At 37.9% G+C, this 19,529-nt stretch overlaps 2 protein-coding genes across 2 annotated transcripts; one reads left to right on the forward strand and one right to left on the reverse strand.

Annotated features, from left to right (window-relative positions):
* Nucleotides 1–161: 161 nt before the first annotated feature.
* On the forward strand, nucleotides 162–4,850 carry LOC139449812 (tuftelin-interacting protein 11-like). The gene is made up of 2 exons (XM_071231353.1): nucleotides 162–1,564; nucleotides 2,660–4,850. The coding sequence occupies exons 1-2, from the start codon at nucleotides 292–294 to the stop codon at nucleotides 3,835–3,837; spliced, it is 2,451 nt and encodes an 816-aa protein (XP_071087454.1). The 5' UTR covers nucleotides 162–291; the 3' UTR covers nucleotides 3,838–4,850.
* A 12,042-nt stretch (nucleotides 4,851–16,892) lies between these two features.
* On the reverse strand, nucleotides 16,893–19,337 carry LOC139454342 (glucose-fructose oxidoreductase domain-containing protein 1-like). Its single transcript, XM_071235973.1, has one exon. It carries the CDS (start codon nucleotides 18,879–18,881, stop codon nucleotides 17,694–17,696), a length of 1,188 nt encoding a protein of 395 aa, XP_071092074.1. The 5' UTR covers nucleotides 18,882–19,337; the 3' UTR covers nucleotides 16,893–17,693.
* Between the last annotated feature and the right edge of the window lie 192 nt (nucleotides 19,338–19,529).

Consider the following 19,529-nt stretch of genomic DNA (forward strand, 5'->3'; position numbering starts at 1 on the left):
ATGTATATCGATATCCATAAATGATACAAAGTGACACAAACAATCATTAATTTATTAAGACCGTAACATGTTTTCATCGTGTATTTTCATTTAATTTCATGATTATTCTTTTCCGGAATTCATTTTAAATTTTTAACCTTCCAAATCAGAAACTTCCTGTCTTCACACGGTGTGAGAGCGTTTGGGCACCGTTTGGAGAACGTTTATCAAACTTACTGACGTACAGACGTTTATGCAATTGTGAAAGTATTAGTCCTGCCAATATATTGCACCGAACGCTATCAGATCAAAATGTCATCCCCAGAAGTTGAGCGATTCGAGGTAACTGATCGGGATTTGGAAGACATTTTTACCCCTCGAGTTTTCCGCCAATCCAAGAACCAAGCGATATATGGTATTTGGGCAGAGAAAGAGGACGAAGAAGAAGAAGAGAGACCAAGTTTTGGTGGAGGTAAAAGAAAAAAAGATTATACTGCACCTGTTAATTTCATCAGTGGCGGATTCAAGAGAGAATTGAAAAAAGAAGACCTGGCTGGGAGCGATTCAAATGATTCAGGCGCTTCTGTACCCATCAAGAAAGAAAAATGGACTGCCAGCAGAAGACCGTTTGCATCAAAGGGTGGACCGGTTAAACAAGCTACACCTCACTTTCTTAAAGGTCACCATGAAACGAGAGAATTTGGGGACTGGGAAAAACACACGCGAGGCATTGGGCAGAGGATTTTACAGAAGATGGGTTACAAGCCAGGCGAGGGCTTGGGGACTGAAGGGCAGGGCATCACCACGCCTGTGACAGCTGTCAAGAGAAAGGGTAAAGGAGCCATTGGTTTCCATGGATCAGAGAGATCAGCAAGATCTATGGTTGATTTCCCTGTGGTTGATTCGGAGGAAGAGGATGAGAAGAAGTTTCAGGAAGAACTTCACCAATGGAAGCGTACAGAAACTAAAGCAAAGAAACCAAAATATGTGTACAAAACTGCACAAGAAGCTATTGATGGGGGTCAAGGTCGCAAGAAGAAGTCTTACGATATGAAAGCAAGCAAGGTGAAGGTTATTGACATGACAGGACGTGAGCAGCGCGTCTTGACCGGTTATCATGCCATTTCCCACAGACATGACAAACCAGATGAAGAAGAAGTGGTTTACACTGACGAGAAACAGATACGAATGTTTGACATGCCAGAATTGCTGCACAACCTTAATTTATTGGTTGACATGGCAGAAGAAGATATTATCTTGAATGACAGAAAACTTAAACATTCTAAGGATTCAGTTGTCAACATAGAGCATGAAAAGAAGCGCTTAGATGCTGTTTGTGATGATGAAGAAAAGCACCTTGAGAAACTGTCAAAATTGTTGGAAGTTATTGAGGACTGTGAAAAAAGAACGCAGCCAAACTGTGAGGTGCCCATCACTTTGGATGAATGCGTTGATGTGTTCAAGATGATGCAAAAGGACTACTATGAAGAATACAAATTGTATGACATGGATGCCCTGGCAATAGCATTGGTGTTTCCACTAATGAAGGCTTTCTTTGCACCTTGGGAACCACTAAGTGAGCCAGGTAAATATAGACATTTATTATGTTTATTATTTTCAAGAAAATGATTACACTTGTTTAAAGATTAACATGTTTATTATCATTAATAGAACATGCAGGCTTAGATTACATGGATCTATCAATCTTTTTCCTTTGCCTTTTTTATGTTCTTAATGTAAGTAAAAAACACAGATGAGTCACTCAAGCAATCATGATTGATGTATGATTCATAGTTTTACCTTGACTTAATCCAGGGGCCCCCCATTAATTCGTTTTAAGGGTCCTTGCAGGTTATATGAGTAAATTAATGAAGTCGTGTAGTGTACTGTACGTTTTGATAATTACCTTAGAGCCTGGAATGAATCGATGATCATGTGGACAGTGGTCATGATTGATGGATGAAATGACACTCAAAACTGTTCTTGACGTGCTGTAGGTTCAATGTTTATTATTGTGTGTCCCTTGGGATGCAGTAGAGTTCTTTTCTGCTTCCATTCTCTACATCTTTGAGTAGTGGACACCCATGATTTGTGCGTCTTATAAAACCCGAACATAGTATGATTTCAATGACATTTGTAGAAATCATAATCTTGCTGGCAATGGTCCATGTGTACCGAGCTGAAACAACATACTATTTTTTAAGAGCACATATATATTTAAAGTGGTACACTAGATGTTATCGTTTTCATGACAGGGTCAGTGAGGGATTTATCTAAACCTGCTCAGTGGCCGATACTCGTCCCCAAATCTGTTTCAAATGTCAATAAAAATAAATTCCCAAAAGGAATTAAATGGCTTGGTAAAAGTGACTTGTATTTCATTTTACCAATAAAGAGGAGGATGTCTCTAATGTTTGTTCTTCCATTATTGCATGCAATGTTATGATACAATGTTAGAATGTTTTTGAAATTATGAAAATATTAAGTCCGACTTTTGCATGCAACAATGTTTTACCCATTTGTTGCCAAGGGTATAAATCCCTGCATAATTATGCACATATGAACCATTTGCAAGGCTAGTTAAATGATGGAGTTTGTTTACTCTTCTCCCAGGTAGCTTGTTTTGCTGATGTTTACAGACAAACCAGAATCTGTTACTGACATCATTTTTCAATTTCAGGCTATGGCTTCAACACCGTCAGGGAGTGGAGAGTGTTGCTGGAGGAGCCTGGCGGTCAGCACCATGACATCAATGATATGGACACCTACCAACGTCTTCTTTGGGACACCTGGCTGCCCCCAGTCCGCAGTGGCATCCTCCGATGGAACGTCCGAAGCTACGACCCACTGGTCTGTGTACTGGAGACTTGGCAACCTGCCTTGCCCCGTTGGATCATGGAGAACATCCTGGATCAGCTTGTGTTGCCACGGCTACTACAGGAGGTGGAAGCATGGAACCCACTCACAGACACAATTCCTGTGCACGCCTGGATCCATCCATGGCTGCCTCTGATGGCAGACAAACTGGAACCCCTCTATGCTCCCATCAGACATAAGCTTGCTAATGCTCTGGTCAACTGGCATCCATCTGATGCCTCAGCTAAGATTATTCTTCAGCCATGGCTTGGTGTGTTCAAGCAGGGACATATGGATGCATTCTTGGTCAAAAACATTTTACCGAAGTTGGGTCAGGCTATTCAGGAGATGCACATCAATCCCCATCAACAGGTTCTGAATCCATGGAGATGGTTCATGGCCTGGTACAGCATCCTCCCAACACAGCATCTCATATCAGTGTTGGACAAAGCCTTCTTTCCACGATGGCTACAGGTTTTATGTGGCTGGTTGAGCAATATGCCAAATTTTGATGAAATCACCAAATGGTATCTTGGATGGAAGGCCCAGTTTCCTGAGGAGATGAAATCCCATGCAGTGATTAAAGAACAATTCAACAAAGCCCTTGAGATAATGAATCAGTCAGTGTCGGGCCACTTCCAGCCTGGAGTGCGTGAAAACATGGCCTACTTCACCCACACTGAGCGTCGTCAGATGGATGTTCAACCGCCAGTGCAGCCTCCACCATCACAGACTCAAGCTCAGGCCGAGACGATGCAAGCTGTTCGGAGTGTCAACCCATCCGTGCCAACAAGCTTCAAGGACTTGCTTGAAAGAAAAGCTAATGATAATAACATTTTGTTCATGCCCATTGCTGGCAAGTCTCATGAGGGACATCAAGTGTATCGTTTCGGCAACCTTCAGATCTACTTAGACCGCAGTGTTGTGTTCATGTACACTGGGAACACCCAGAGTTGGGTGCCAGTGTCACTGCAACATCTAATAGACAATGCAATCAGATGAAAGTCTAGTTGTTGATGTGGCTGTGCATCTTCCCGAGGCAAGGGCGTTAACTGACCATTAAAGTCCAGTTTCCTTACTGAACTAGGCTTGAATTTCCAGGCTCGAAATTAGCGCCACCAGTGGCTATTACGACTTATGTCCCTCCTATTGAACAATCAGATTCCATCTCTCAAATCACTTGTATTTGCTTCAAACAAAATGGTGGCGCACAGTCAAGACAATCTGATGGATAATCAAAATCTATTTTGAATATAACAGGTCTTACCTCATGAAGTGCATAAAATCACTTGAGCACCTTAATGAAAAACATGATAAGATTTGCAAAATATATGTCGAAGCCCAGTTGACGGTACACATGCTTTACAAAACCTGCAGTCGACCAAACATTGCATGTTGAAAGCTGTGTCTTTACAAACTGGATGTCTAGTTCCTTTGCACAGTTTTGATTGGCCAATGCATTGACTCGTTAGTCCAGCCAAACTGTAACTCTGGAATTCCAGCCTAGTTCTGCAAGGGTGGAAACTGGACTTTGGTATTTGGTTATCTCCCTTGCCTGAAGATGGTGGCTGTGTAGCAAGACATTGCTGTTGTTGGAGTCTAAGAAATAAATGGTGCATTTTGAACATTAGATTCAACAAATGAGGGAAATGTTACTGTGTGTCTTTATTTTTGTATGGAAAAGACTGTTCATTTAAGACAAATCATGCTTCCAATGATTTTGCGAGGAAATCTGGTTAAATCACAACATGTTGCTTTTCTTCCATCAATCTCCGTTCGGGGTGAAACGATACAAGGTCACGGTATGATACATGTCACGATACACAGGTCACAATACAGTATGTATTGCGATACTCATATTTACGATAAAAATGTGTGGAAACTTCTTGATTATAAATATTTCAGAGCAGGTTCAAAAGGAAAAGCTGGTGGGGCATGGGTGGCCCAGTTGTCTAAGGGACAGCGAAACCTATGGTTGTAGGTTCGAATTCCAGTTCTCCCTGATTATGTTTCTAGGTTTGTCAGCATCATACTCATGCTCGTGGGTTTCACCGAAGTGATAAACGTCTGAGACCCGCATCACTTCGGGCTTTCCTCCCAGATTACACACATGATTAAGCAGACCTACATGATATGACTGGAATACTGTTAAAAGTCATGATGCACTGGTACACTGATGTATCGTTTTACCACAAATATCCATCATCTTGTATAAACAAGGATTAAAAAATGTTGACATGTGGTAAGAGTAAACTTGATAACTGTGTAGCTGGTCAGTCTTGTGTTGTCTTGGCATGATTAACTCTATCACTCATGCTGGGCAGTGTTGCACTGAGCAGTATTCCAGCGACTAGCAATTACCGTATTCAACGTAATAAGTGACCAGGGCGCTCTCAAAACTAGAAATGGGGGACTCTTATTAGAATATTATTTTGGTGAAAGCAACAGAGTTGAAAGATAGATTTTGTGGTTTTTACGCTGACAGCCTGAAATGTTTACGTATGACAGCTATATTTTTCCAGAATTGAATTGCCAATAATAAAAGGTGCATATATCACATGAGTGCGTATTATATGCTAATAGGGGTCGGAAGGGGTGCTAATTGGGATTGTTCACTTGCAAATATATTAGCAAATCTCGCTGTGGGTGTTTATGAGAGCGGTGCGCTTACTACGTCGAATACGGTAATTAAATTTGGACAAGGCAATCCAGAAATTGAGATAAAAAAATTCAATCCACGTTGGGCCTTAGGACATGCTATCAACTAGTGATGGGTATTTGAGGGCTGCATTGCGATACGTATCATGATATATTGTATCATCTTAAATTTTGAATTGAGAACCAATTTGAAACACCAGTTTATGAATTGAACATACTGGTACAACATAATGTTTACTCATTCAATTATTACACACAGATGCATGCTCCAGGTATTTGGCAAGTGTACAACATTAAACACATGATATAAATCGCTATTTGAAATTGTTCGATTTACCAAGCATTAAAAAATGATGTTGTGACATGCATCGTGGAAACAGTGAACCTCAATTGACCGATAATATCACACACCCTTACTTTTGACCAAGTCACCGAGTCTGACCACTCAACCCATTTAGTCTCATTGTCACCAGGTGGTGGGTTAGCCCAGTGGTTAAAGCGTTTGCTTGCCAAAGGCCTGCTTTCAATTTCCCATATGGGTACAATGTGTGAGTCCCATTTCTGATGTCCCTCGCCATAATATTGCTAAAATGTTGCTAAAAGTGTCGTAAAGCCATACTCACTCAGTCCAAGGGTAATTTTTTTTATTAGTCTTGGTTCTCAGGCACCACCAGCATCATCATAACATTTTCTAATTCCATTTTAAAAAAAATATATAAAAATCCTAATACTTAATAAAGACAATGCAATCCAATATAGCTTGCAGTTGCTTCCCTTTACAGGTGCACTGCTCTATTGCTCATCTTGAATGGCAGCAATAGGAGTTTGTGTGTTATGTAAGGAGGCCCTGTCCCAGGTAGATGGTATACAACTGTTTATTTGGTTACATACTAGTTTGTTACAAGTAACACACACTGCCCGCCCGTCTATACTATATTTTCAAAAGTCTTTGCTTGAGAACCAATTCTTTTATGTTTTAAGCCAAATTACCAGCAAAGGTCTAATGTGACTGTTAAACTTCTAGAGCCTCATTCGCCGTGAATAGCTGGAAAATTGCTGATGTGGCGTAAAACAGTATTCATTCATTCTAGAGCCTCATTGGGTTCGATTCCCGACATGGGTACAATGTGTGAAGCCCATTTCTGGTGTCCCCCGCCGTGATATTGCTTGAATATTGCTAAAAGAGGCGTGAAACCAAACTCACTCACTCTAGAGCCTCACAGGCAGCATGGAAGTACTCCCCAGGGAGCTGAGTATATGGAGTTATTCGCATTACACTATTACATAACTTACAAGCAGACTTATTATTAATATGAATAACTGCACAAACAAGATCAACAGTTGTGGGATATGTTTAATACAGTAAATATAACAACAATGCACCAAATATATATACTTACTACAAAAACTAAAACTTGGTAGGTGACATGGATGTGCAGATGCTAAAAACAAAATTGGAACAAAAGACCAGGAAAGGCACAGTTTTGTAAAGGTGTGGCTTCACCTGTGTACTTCACATTGGAGGGAGGGGAGACTACTCAGTGAAACTGTATATATACTTACATAGCTATGATTTCAATGAACATTTTGCTTTTGAACATTCAGCTGTAGGGGTACAAATAGTTATGACTTACAGGTGAACTTCAAGGTGCAAGATCAATTTCCTTTATGTTTCTATAGCCTATCTGTTTGAGGGCAAATTCTGATAAATGTCATGTCTATCACTCATAGGTCACAACATCGCGGAAGAATGATTTCAAAACGATAATGAAATAGAAAAGTTGTTGTTTAAGTTGGAACAAAGATATTTATATATATTATTCAAAATTAATCAAACAAAATTTCTACAAACAGTGTGATAAAATCTTATGTTTTTTTTATCATTTCTCTTTATTGGAAAACAGTAACCAAAATGTTTTTGGTCATAAGTCAAATTTTTCTGATTTCAGTTGTTTTTTTGTCATTCAGCCTGGTTAACAAACTATTTTTGTTTACGCGTCCTGATCAGAAGGAACAATTTCTCTTTTGTTTCTGCCCAGTAGCTTTGAACAAGAATGGATGATAAAAGCATGTATCAATTTGAACTGAAATAAATAAAACATGTAAAACTTCGATCTTGCACCATTGATAGTAAGAAATACACAAGTTACAACAAAAAGGGGTATTTTATGTAATGGACCCTGCCTATCACAAAGGAAAATATTCTAGAGAGTGAAATATGTAAAATAAGGTGACATCAACTTTCAATTTTTGAAAACTTGACATAAAATATAGAACCATGTCAAGTGAAATAGAATATATAAAATTACAAAATATGCTTTTTCTAACATGAAATTAAAAACAACTTGAAATACGATTTTAGCCTTTTCTGGCATTGCAAGTTAAGTAAACAATGTTATTTTGATCTACACAATATGCACATTTGCACAACAGTACTCACAACATGTGCACTGCATTTGCAGTACGTCCGTCAAACTGGCGTTAACATGGCGAACATAAGCATCCTTCTTTAACAAGACTACAGACACAGATCAGCACCTTGCACAAAAAGGATCAGTTTCACCCTGTAGTGAATGTATTCTTATTCATTATGTAGGTCAATTCATCCTCGATTATCCAGTGTATAAGATCACCATTCTGTTATGATAGATGCATTGGATTCATTTGCCACCATGGCTTCCTTGGAGTCTGGTTTGAATGACATGAGGCTAAAAATAGACATGCAACCTAATACAGTAGCATGAAAAATAAAAACAACTTGGAAAAATATTTTTGATTTGTGGGGCTTTTCAAGTTAAGTAAACAAACACACTGAAAACAAACAAGGATATCAACAGAACATGGCTCGTTCTTTGTTTGTCAGCTTTGTGGAAAAGGACTTCTTTCCCTTGTTTCAGTAGTCCAAAATTAATTTATGTGTTTTTTTATTCAATTAAAAATACCATAAGGTTGTTCTGAGAAAGCCATGATATTGTACATGCATGATGGAATCATGTTCAGAAGAGTCAGTTTAATTGGTTATGAGCGAGAGAAACTCGGAAGATGGACTTCAGAGAGACGAAGATGGTTACCGGTACATCATTTGTGAAACTAAAGCTATGCTTGCAATTGAGCCCAGTGTAAGTATCAAAATATCCCTGGATAATTGAGGATGGACAGGGTAAGAATCTACCTTTTGAACAACACCAGATATACATGTCTCCAGATTATGTTTAGTAAATGTTTCTCCTTAACTAAAACAAAGCCTAAAACAACTAAAACATGTTGTGCAGATATACAACGTATCCTCGATGACATCATAAGGTCTTCCCAATACCCTCCATAACTAATAATCATTTCTGCACCAGTAATATAAATATAAAACAATCTCATTTAAATAAAATATTTTACTGCAATTCAATGCCGACCCTGTTGAAAGGTATCAAAATGGAATAAAAGATCTCATTTCGGAAAATAATAAGGAATTAAAAACATTAATTAGTCTTCAGCCCTATGGTACAGAATTTCCCCAGAGTACAAAAGGGTTAAGAACATGTCTGGTTAATGTGTCCGTATACTGTCCATCAGATCAGACTCCTGATTCATTCAGGATTGTGACAAGTACCAATCCACTCGTTATCCTCATCATTAAAGGGATATCTGAATGCAGGAATTTTTCTTGACCTGCTCCAAGGCCAATGTTTGGTCCCAAGTCTACAGCAAATTAACGTCAATAAAAAACTTCCTAGTTCATGGTAATATGGTCATAACATATGCTAATGTTACAGCTTTGTAGACATGACCTCTATTCCACAGATAACAGGGACAATAAAGAGAAGGAGGTTTTTGTATTAGGGCATACTCTGAGATAATATAAACATTGAAAAAAATCCCAATTTTTAACCAAATAAAGATTGTTTAGAATCCTAGAAAAATCCCTGGATTTGTATACAGATGAGCATATGATTCAATACACCTCTTCCCGAATAAAACAACCAGTTTTTGGTTAATATAATTCGGTTGTCATATTCCTTATGTTGTGCCATGTTGACACGTACATCCACTTTACTATAAATGGAATTCAAATTTGTACATGCTTCATTAGGAATAAATTGTTTAATCAATGGACTCCTAGAATTTGGAAACATTCCCTACAGCATCTTTACAAATATACATCTATCCATCCAATACAATATGATGGACATTCAAGTAACCATCCATTGTATCTGACCATAAAGCATGTTGACATTTGTATGAAAAACTCACAATACTGTTTAACTATCACAGAATTAAATACATCATATATAATGTGTGAAGATTGTATGTGTAGCTTAAGAAAAAGATGCCCTAAGGAATGACCATTTGGTGAGGGGGGTGGGTCCAGTTTTGTTTTTTTGCTCCAAAGGATTAAAAAATGTCACAACTAATTTTTTTTTCAAAACTATCAGTATAAATACATTGAACAGTTTATTTTAAATCTGAAAACCTTATATTTCTGGAAAAATATATTTTCTTAAACAATCCGAAACACCACGTCCAGAATATCAAATGGGTCACCCCTTACAGTTAAACATGTTTCAGATATATATGATTGTAAAATACTACAAGAACCTTACCAAATATTCTTCATGACTTGTCTTTAAAATGTTCATGAGCCAACAGATGACTGACAGACCAAAAAAAAAGATTGTTCAACCCGTGCACATCCTGTCCATATATAATAGATTCTATTTAAAACTTAAAAATTGATTTAAGTATTCAAAGACTGATTGTCTCAAATCATCACAATGGCATCATCTAACAAATATTATTTGTCTATATACTATTTGTCCTACAACTACTTTACTACAATTATGGAGACTATGTAAAACAGTTGATATGAACCAAGGGTAATGTTCACTTACGCTAGAGGGGTCATCAGCACGTGTACTACAGACGTGTATGTACCCAATGTATGTTTCAGTATACGGAAATGTACCCTCGCCAAAATCAGATTACAGAAAGGTATACTAGAATGAGTCAATTCCGCCACAGGCCACTTTGCCTAATGTGCTTAATTGGTTCCTTGAATGCTAACATGTACAGCATGTCCTTGATGCGGTAATATTTAACATGGCAGTACGCGTTATATATTTTTCTTTTGGTATTTCCTTTCCATAAACTGGATCGGAACTGTCATACTGTTGTTGTAGAGGTGCATTCCAGTGTGCTGTATAAAAATGAGCATACACAGTCATGTACTTACAGCACTCTAATATTCTGCAATGCACAGCACTATTCAGTATGCACTCGTATCACTTGAACTGGACCTAATACATGAACCAATTTCAGGAATATGGACTTGTCTGCTGCTTAGGGTACTGGGCACTTTTCTGTAATCTGATTTGGCTAGGGTACATTTCTGTATACAGAAACATACCTGGGGTACGTCTGTAGTACCTGTGCCGACATCGACCCCTTCAGCTTCACCTACATTCCAACTACAACCACTGACTGATGTAACACATTAGTGATAGCTCATAATCACGGCTTGTTGATAATATGCTCTTGGATAATGGATTGTCCAAATATTTGGTCTTGGTAAACAATTATCACAATAATAGTTCTCTATAAACAATGCAAAAATATACTTCAGGATGTAGATCTTCATTTGATGACTAGTTAGTATTATTCTTGTTAGTAATGGTCCCGAAAGGTTGATGGATGCTCTCTGGACCACCATCACTCCATGTATTTCATCCTCCAGTATCTGTCTGCATTATTACATCACAGCACCTACAGTCAAGGTTAGAATTTAATTTACCGTATTCACCACATTAAACGCCTGCTTCAGGCACCTGTTCCACAAAGCGTTCATAGCACTAAGACGTTCGTAAGTCCCATACTTTGACAAGGAGGCTTAGGGTAATCGTAGCACTGAGATCGCTTTGTGGAGCAGGGCACTGATCATATTAAATTCTTGTTTTGTTGATTTTCTTGTTCAGTTTACCAAAAGCTGGTCAGAGGGAACACAACAATCCAATGTTGTCAGACTTGAAGTTTAACTGAGGTTTGTGCATTCACAAAGCGAGAAAATGGATTGATATTGCTTTACAAAGGAATATATGACAATGGATTCTGTTTCACTCTGTTTCAAAACATATTTCCATGAATACTTTGATCTTTGGTTTTTATATCATACAAATAATTATACTTCGGGTCCTTTTCGGGTATTGACCTCACCAAGTGTAATCAAATGTTATACAGAAACTCATTCATAAAGTGCTTAATTTCACCTGCAGTCTTCTTTAATAGCAATTACAATTCCTAGATATTGGCTAGTGGCAATAATTAATACCAGTTTCCCATATAGGCTGTCAGTCCATACTGATAGCAGACAGACATGTCTGGACCAAACAAGTGCTTTTCATATAAAAAAGTGATTTTTAGTGGTACATGCTTGCCTTCAAAACTGTATTGATCATTCTATAAGAATACATAAAGAAGTAGTTATCGTATTTTAGCTGGATTAAAATAAATTTGGAAACATCATTCAATTCTTTACACATCTCTGACAGTGTGAAACACTAAACTTGCTGCACAATACTTGCATTGTGAGGTAGCCACTGGCTTTAAACCTCGTGATACGAATATGAACAACAACAATACAATATCCTATACCATCTCTTACACACAACATTTGCCTGAAAAAAACCCATACATGCGGCACAGTCATGACAACATCAATGATAGCCCCACCTGCATAACCCTGCCCCCACCTGCAGAACCTTTCCCCTCCACCTGCAGAACCTTGCCCACACCTGTAGAACCTTCCCCCTCGACCTGCAGAACCTTGCCCCCCCTCCTACACCTGCAGAACCTTGTCCCACCCACCCACCTGCAGAACCTTGCCCCCACCTGCAGAACCTTGCTCCCACCTGCAGAACATTGCCCTCACCTGCAGAACCTTGCCATTACATAAACACAGATATAAACATAACAATTACTGACCAGCATGCCACAAGGGAGGGGTTCTTATTGAAGAGTCTCTCATTATATTAATCATACATTTTAGCAATCTCATTAGAAGCAGGTTACTATTCCAATATGAAACCTATCCGCATGACACCTCCAAAGAAGGTTGTGTCAGGTGAACCCTGCGTGAACTTTGACTATCGTTTTCAAAATACAGAAATCAGAAATGGTCTAAATGCTTCTCACACATTTTGAGAATATAGATGCCTTGATACTGATTGGCTGACAGACATTTCACCCAACACGACCTTCTAGAGGTGTCCTCAGATCTTGATGCAGAGATTATTATGAGTCTGAGAACAAAAGGCACTTGGAAATTTCTAACTGCAGCTGATCTGACTACCTTCATTGGAATGTTACAAGAGCACCCCCTGCATTTAGCAAAGAACCGCAAAATATTACCCGATAGTTTTCTTCTTCAAAATTTGAATGATAAAATCAAAATGTCTTTTCAATAAAACTAGAAAAATAATGAAAAGAAAAAATTCCCTGTCGCCTTGAAATATTATTGTGTTTTTCTTCATTGATAAGAACTTCATATCATTTTAAACTATGTGGAGTGTCGAGTAAAGCCACCAGTATGATATCCTTACATAGACTAGTAAGGTTTGACATCTATCCCTTCTGACTTGTAAATACCCAAGAACCATTCGCTGCCCTATCTTCGTTTTCAGCCCAGTTTACCATTTTGGTGAAACCCACGAGCACTGGTACGGTGCTGACAAACTGACAAACATAATCCGGACAAATCCAGTGAAAATATACATGAGGTCACCTCTAAGGAACTACCTTTAATAAACTCCATAGATCTAGGTTATGTCTGCTTTCTCAATCAACAACTGCCTAACATTCCCAATAACTTGAGACAAACTTTTCTATAATGCTTGTGTGTCCGGAAACAAACACCTACAGATCCTTTGGCACTATTTCATAAATGGAGCTGTTCACTCCAGCACTACATTCATGTGTGGATTTTATGCTTACTTCAGCTTATCAGCTAAAGAAATTATGTTTTAAAGGTTGTATAAGAATGACATTACGTAACAGTTTCAGATCCGTTCATTTTCCTGGACACTGACTGATTGTCGTCAAAAATGTCCTGAAGATGTTTCGAAGTCTGGTAATGCTCCAGTAGAATGTCATACCATCAAGATCAAACCTTGAACAAATACCACGAGAATATCCTTATGCAACATCACAGCATAAAAAAGAGATTATTACTCATGAGTAAAATCATGATCATGTAAGGTTTACATAATAGAATTTTTGTTCCTGATTATGTGACCGAAACACTCGGCTAATAATCTTCATATTCAGACTGGTCAGGCTGCCACTGTTAACATTATGAATTACAAGTGTCACTAATGAGATGTGTGGGATTTTACCAGCTGAATGAGCTTGTGCAAGAACGTTCCGCTCGTAAGATCCTGCACACCCTGCTAGTGACGCATGTAACAAATTTATCACTGTAAGAGTCCACAAGCTACAAAGACATATTTTCACTGACATATTTCTGTGTGACAGTTCGTATCATCTTGTGACCTCCATTGGACATCGAGTATGGCAACTCCAAGCATCCACAGGATCATTCATAATGTGACAAAAAAGCGATGTCACAATAAACATGACATAATGATATCCAAACCAGCCGGCCCAGCGACTTGTACAGGTAACAAGATGGTGATCTGTCAGTTTGAAAACTAGAGCCTTTAACAAGTACTGATAGTTACCACTGGTTGTCAGACTATAGACATGCCGGATATATGTTGCAGTTAGTGGAATAGACAACGTCTTTCAGTAATTGTGTGGATGTCATGTTCAATGCATTATTAAATATCCCCCTAAACGAGCAGTTCAAGGTTTAATGTCGGACGAAAAACTGAATATACATTTATCTCATAAAACACCCTCTTAAATAATAATGTAAAGTTTTGACATTTTTAGAAAGAAAAATGTACAAGTCATGGTATGTTAACATACAAAAATGTTAGCAATACATCAAAGAAGGTTTTTGAACTGGAACTACCTTTCTTGCAATTGCTTTCATTTTACCTATGCTAGTGATGCTGTTTATTTTCAAAGTAAAAATATGATGATTAGAGCTCAGGGATAAGAATTAATCCATTTTTTCCAAGAAAAACTGAAAGGTAGCTGTGGATATGGGGGACTATAGGACTTGTTGCATATACTGTAATGGCATGTATTATAGTAAAGACCCCTGACGTAACGAATTCTGTGGAATACCATGGCCCCGCAGAAAACTCTCGTCCCTGAGAGCTTTTGAACTGTACATCCTGAAAAGTTGATATTGTAAGATGGGAAACACTCAACCCTAAACTAAGGCATTTAAATTAAAATCCAACATGAAACTTTCGAACTGCTCACTAATAGCCTTTGATAATCGGCACATCACAAATCAATCTCATTAAACGCAGATCTTAGTTCTCGTACCTCTAAACAAAGAACTGAGGATATCCCACTGCGGGTCCCAATCAGAGCATCTTTTACGAGTTCAGGTGAGCGACATTCAGAATGTGTTTTCTAATCTTACAACTTCAAAAAAAGGATAACACAGGGTATTCTGAATGACAGTTGTGGGCTTTACGACTGAATCTGTCAAAATCATCGTCTATCTCTCGCTTCAATAGGGTAAACATTTAGAGGGAAGAGACTTTGTATTGCCCATGGAAAGTACTGCCATAATCTAGTTCTCAAATTTTGAATTGAGAATTTGTCAAAATATTTTCCAAAGCATAGCTGCCAGATTGAAAAAGCTGCTTTCTGATTGGCTGCTGTCGATTTCTTGTTAGTCATTTCATTGGTGGGTCAAAGTTTGCGAAGGTCGTCCTGACGTGACCTGTAATGGGATGTCCTCAGATCTTTGTTTTGTGGTAGCGAGAACTAAGATCTGATTTTAATGAGATTGGGAAATACGTCTACATTCTTGCGCAGGGGAGGTAACTCCAATAATCATTATGATGCAACATCACAAAAACATGCCCTGAACATTTATTGGGGTATTATGTAGGAGTGAAACGATACAGCAAGGTCACGATACGATACGATACATATCACGATACCTATGTCACAATATGTATTGCGATACGCATATTTACGTGAAATCAAGTGGAAACTTCTTGACCACAAACATTTCAGAGCAGGTTCCAAAGGAAAAGCTAGCTGTAGATACATGTTTGTATCAGCTATTTTTAGTAGTTAATTTAATAAAACAAGTGGTAAGTAATACATTTTAGCAAGTGTGTCACCTCGTATCGATACAGAAAAATATGTTTTGTGTTTTGTATTGTGACCTGAGGACTCACGATGCACTAGCGCACCGATGTATCGTTTCACCCCTAGTATTATGACCTCAGAATATGTGTACCTATTACACATTGTCATATATGCCAGATTCTGGAGAGTAACATAATAGAGATCTTCTAGTTGTCAAATTATCAATCATGTCACTTTCTGGGTCTTAAACAACATTGTCTCTCTTCGGCAATCAAACACTGAGCATTGCAATAAAAGATATTGTATTCAAATGAAGAAATCACCAGGAGTATTATGATGACAGTATTTCAAAATACCAGATTCTGGAATGAGATGAGATTTCTAATCCATAATATTCCACATGTTCTTACTGTGTACCCATACATTAATCTTATACAATTTGAAAACATAAAAATAGTAAGTCAAATTAAAAATGAATTGAAAAAGAGCACCAAATCATCTATTCATTGAACAATCTGTGACTTTTTCAAAACTTTTAAGTTAAGATATTTGAACTCAGTGTATTCAAGTTTCAATTTAAAAAGAAAATAAATGTCAACACATTAAAACCACTTAAGAATTGACTTCAGTATGTTTTGAAGTTATGAAGGAGTTAACATAAAGTGTAGTGTACATACTGTGAAGATTTAAAGTGCGCACACCAGCTTATAAGTTGGTAACCCCATGAACGCAAAAACATATTGAAGATAATTCTTATAAATAAATATACCAACAATAACTTCACAGACTGCTTATTAATTCATAAACATACAGAAACCGGTAGACAACAACACGAATCAGGGACATTGTTCAGTGAAATAATGCAACACACGCCCGGTCCGTTCTATTACTTTGATACCGATTCGTGCATGATTGAGAAATCCTTCGTAAAAGACTAAGTTTTCTTACATATTGGTGATAATGCCCTATTTTGTCATGAAGTTGTTCCTGATGAAAACAAAACTATTGGCACTTCATCTTAGATGATGAATACTGAAAAATATAAACATGATAAACAAAAGAAAGAATCTTTTCTGATATTTAAGAATTACAAACACCTTGTTGATAACATGGATGCCTTGTCATTATTATTAAACATGCATGTCAAAATGAAGAAAACATGGTTTGTTTGATTCATAAAGCTAATCAGGGAAGAAATGAATGAGGTAAGACATTCATTTTCCCCATCAAACATTTCTTTAAATATCTTTGTCATGTTGCAGCGTTAGATATTGGCACCAGTCCTGAAGTCCTTGCCAAACTGGTCAATAGGTAAGGTATCACAAGGACTATAGAAATTTGCCATTTTTAAGGGTTATGCTATATGTTATCATTATAAGGAGTAGTCGACTAAAAATGTTAGTTTCTACGGCTGTGTTGGCAGAGTATCATGTTAACATTCATAATTCTTTTCAGTTTTGTTAATGCTGCTGAAAGAATTCAAGAATTCAAGGGTATTCAGTAGCCAGTGATTATGGATGAAGTGGCATAAGGTCCTTTGCACATGAAAACCATGTGAATATGTAGCAAAAACTTAACAAAAATTGTTCACTAGGTTTCTAATGACTTGTGACAAGTTATCACTCGATACAGTGTGTGATGAATCGTAAGCTATATGGAATGAATTGAGAAAATCATCCACGAAAATACTGGTCATACTGGACTAAAACCACAGATTTCTTTGTTTGTTAAGTAGCCATCATACTTGCCCTCTTAATGAGCTAGTATTAAATTCCAAAGCTAAATAAATTATCTATAATATCAGAAAGAACATTTTTTTTACATAAAAATACAGTTTCAGCCCTTGACTGAAGACACAAAACATTTATACTTGAGATCTAGCACAAAACATGTCTTCTTAATTGTGTAATAATTCAAATATTCCTTTTGGTAAGATAAGAGATTCATCTGTGTTTGTTGTAAATCATGTGTTTTTATTGCAATGAGAAAGTGCTCCTTCTCATTGCAGCAGAGAGATAGGTGTTCGGCTCAGGGTCTTCAGTCATCAGGACCACTTTCACCCATTCCTTCAGTTTGCTGGAGCGCCGGACTGCGTCAACAACTGTCTGCACGTAGAAAGAATCTTCAAATGTTGCTGCAAGCTGCAGAGGTTCCGTGCACCAGCTCTGTCGTTCTTCTTCCCGGCCAAAAGCATCTTTAACCCCTTCGATCATGCGAATCATTCCTTTCAGATAAGGAATGGGTATCTCCTTCCTTGCTTGGTCAGAAATACCAAACTTTTTGTCTTCTTTGATATTGCCATGATCAAAATGTAAAAGATCTTCCTTAAGTTTGTCATGCTTTTGTCCAAAAAGGTCTGCACCTCTTGCAACCAGTCTTCCCTTTGTTCCAATAACTATTATCTCTTGAGTAAATTGGCCTGGCATGTGAGAGTTAACAGTTACTGTTGTGCTGGCACCTTTTTCCATTTCCATTTGAAATGTGCAAAAATCGTCACTTGTAATTTCTCTTATACCTTTAATTTTCTCAGTTTGTTTTGTGTATGTCTTCAGCATTCCATGCACACGTAATGCTTTCTGTGAGGTGAGGAAAGTGACAATATCAATAATATTGCTTCCCATTGCATTGAGAACGCCACCTCCCATTAGTTCGTCACACATCCAATCAAACTTCTCCCTTGGATATGCCCCATAATGCACCTTTACTTCGCATATTGTCACATCGCCAACGTATCCCTCTTCTATATAAGTTTTCATTTTGGACACAATTGGTAAAAATCGTAATCCATGACACATTAGTGACATGAGTCGAGGATAGTACCGAGCAGCATTGACCATATGAAGGGCTTCCCTTTCACTGGGTCCAAATGGTGACCCACACAAAACATGCTTCCCAATTCTTAGAGCTTTCACAACTATCGGAGCCTGGAGATGTGGTGAACAACTGATGACAACCAGATCAACATCTTTGTCGAGAAGAACCTCGTCGACTTTATTAGTGCTGTGTGGAATTCCCAGTTCCTTGGCTAAGCAGTCTGCTTCTTCCACAGTACATCCCCACAGCGCGACAACATTGAAGCCACATATCTTTAGGATGGGCACAACACATTTGATCACCGCTGTGGTTCCAAACACTCCGACACCCGGAAGCATTTTTCTCATCTCGCAATGGCTTGAATATTTAACAGTGTGTAATACAGAAAGTGGAAAATATCATTTGCTAGCTACTAGGAGGATGCTATTTGTAGGTGTGGTGGTCATAGCCATCATATGTCACTGTGATGGCATTTTCTTTGGAAGAATCAACCCGTTTATGAAGAATACTGACTCTGTACATGTAATCTTGTGAGATATCCTTCTGCTTCTTGTGACATCGCAAACAGAAACGTGAGCGATTGACAGTTCGTCACGAGCCTCAGCAGTTAAGGATGCGAAACATGACGAATGTTTATCAGGTTTTCCCTCCGTAACATCGTTTTCAGAAGCCGTTCTTCATAATGGGGTGATATAAACTTTTATATAATAGATGGGCACTACATATTACATGGTGAAGAAGCTGCACGTAATCCTTTGAAAGCTTTCTTGCAGACGATCAACAGTGTCAAAACTGCTCTCAAAATATTGTTTTGCGTCCTGAAACTATTATGTCTACAACATACTCCAGCAAAAGTATCAGTGGAAATCTTGGTTTTTACTTTTAAGTTCAGTTTGCATTTCAAATCCATGCCTTAAATATGGTAGTATTACCTTTGAAACAGGCATAATCCTAACGATAGTTAGTCTGAAAATTTATGCAATAATATTGCTGCA

Source organism: Haliotis cracherodii, unplaced genomic scaffold (assembly GCF_022045235.1).
Source record: "Haliotis cracherodii isolate W230 unplaced genomic scaffold, xgHalCrac1.p SCAF_10, whole genome shotgun sequence".
Classification (NCBI taxonomy): domain Eukaryota; kingdom Metazoa; phylum Mollusca; class Gastropoda; order Lepetellida; family Haliotidae; genus Haliotis; species Haliotis cracherodii.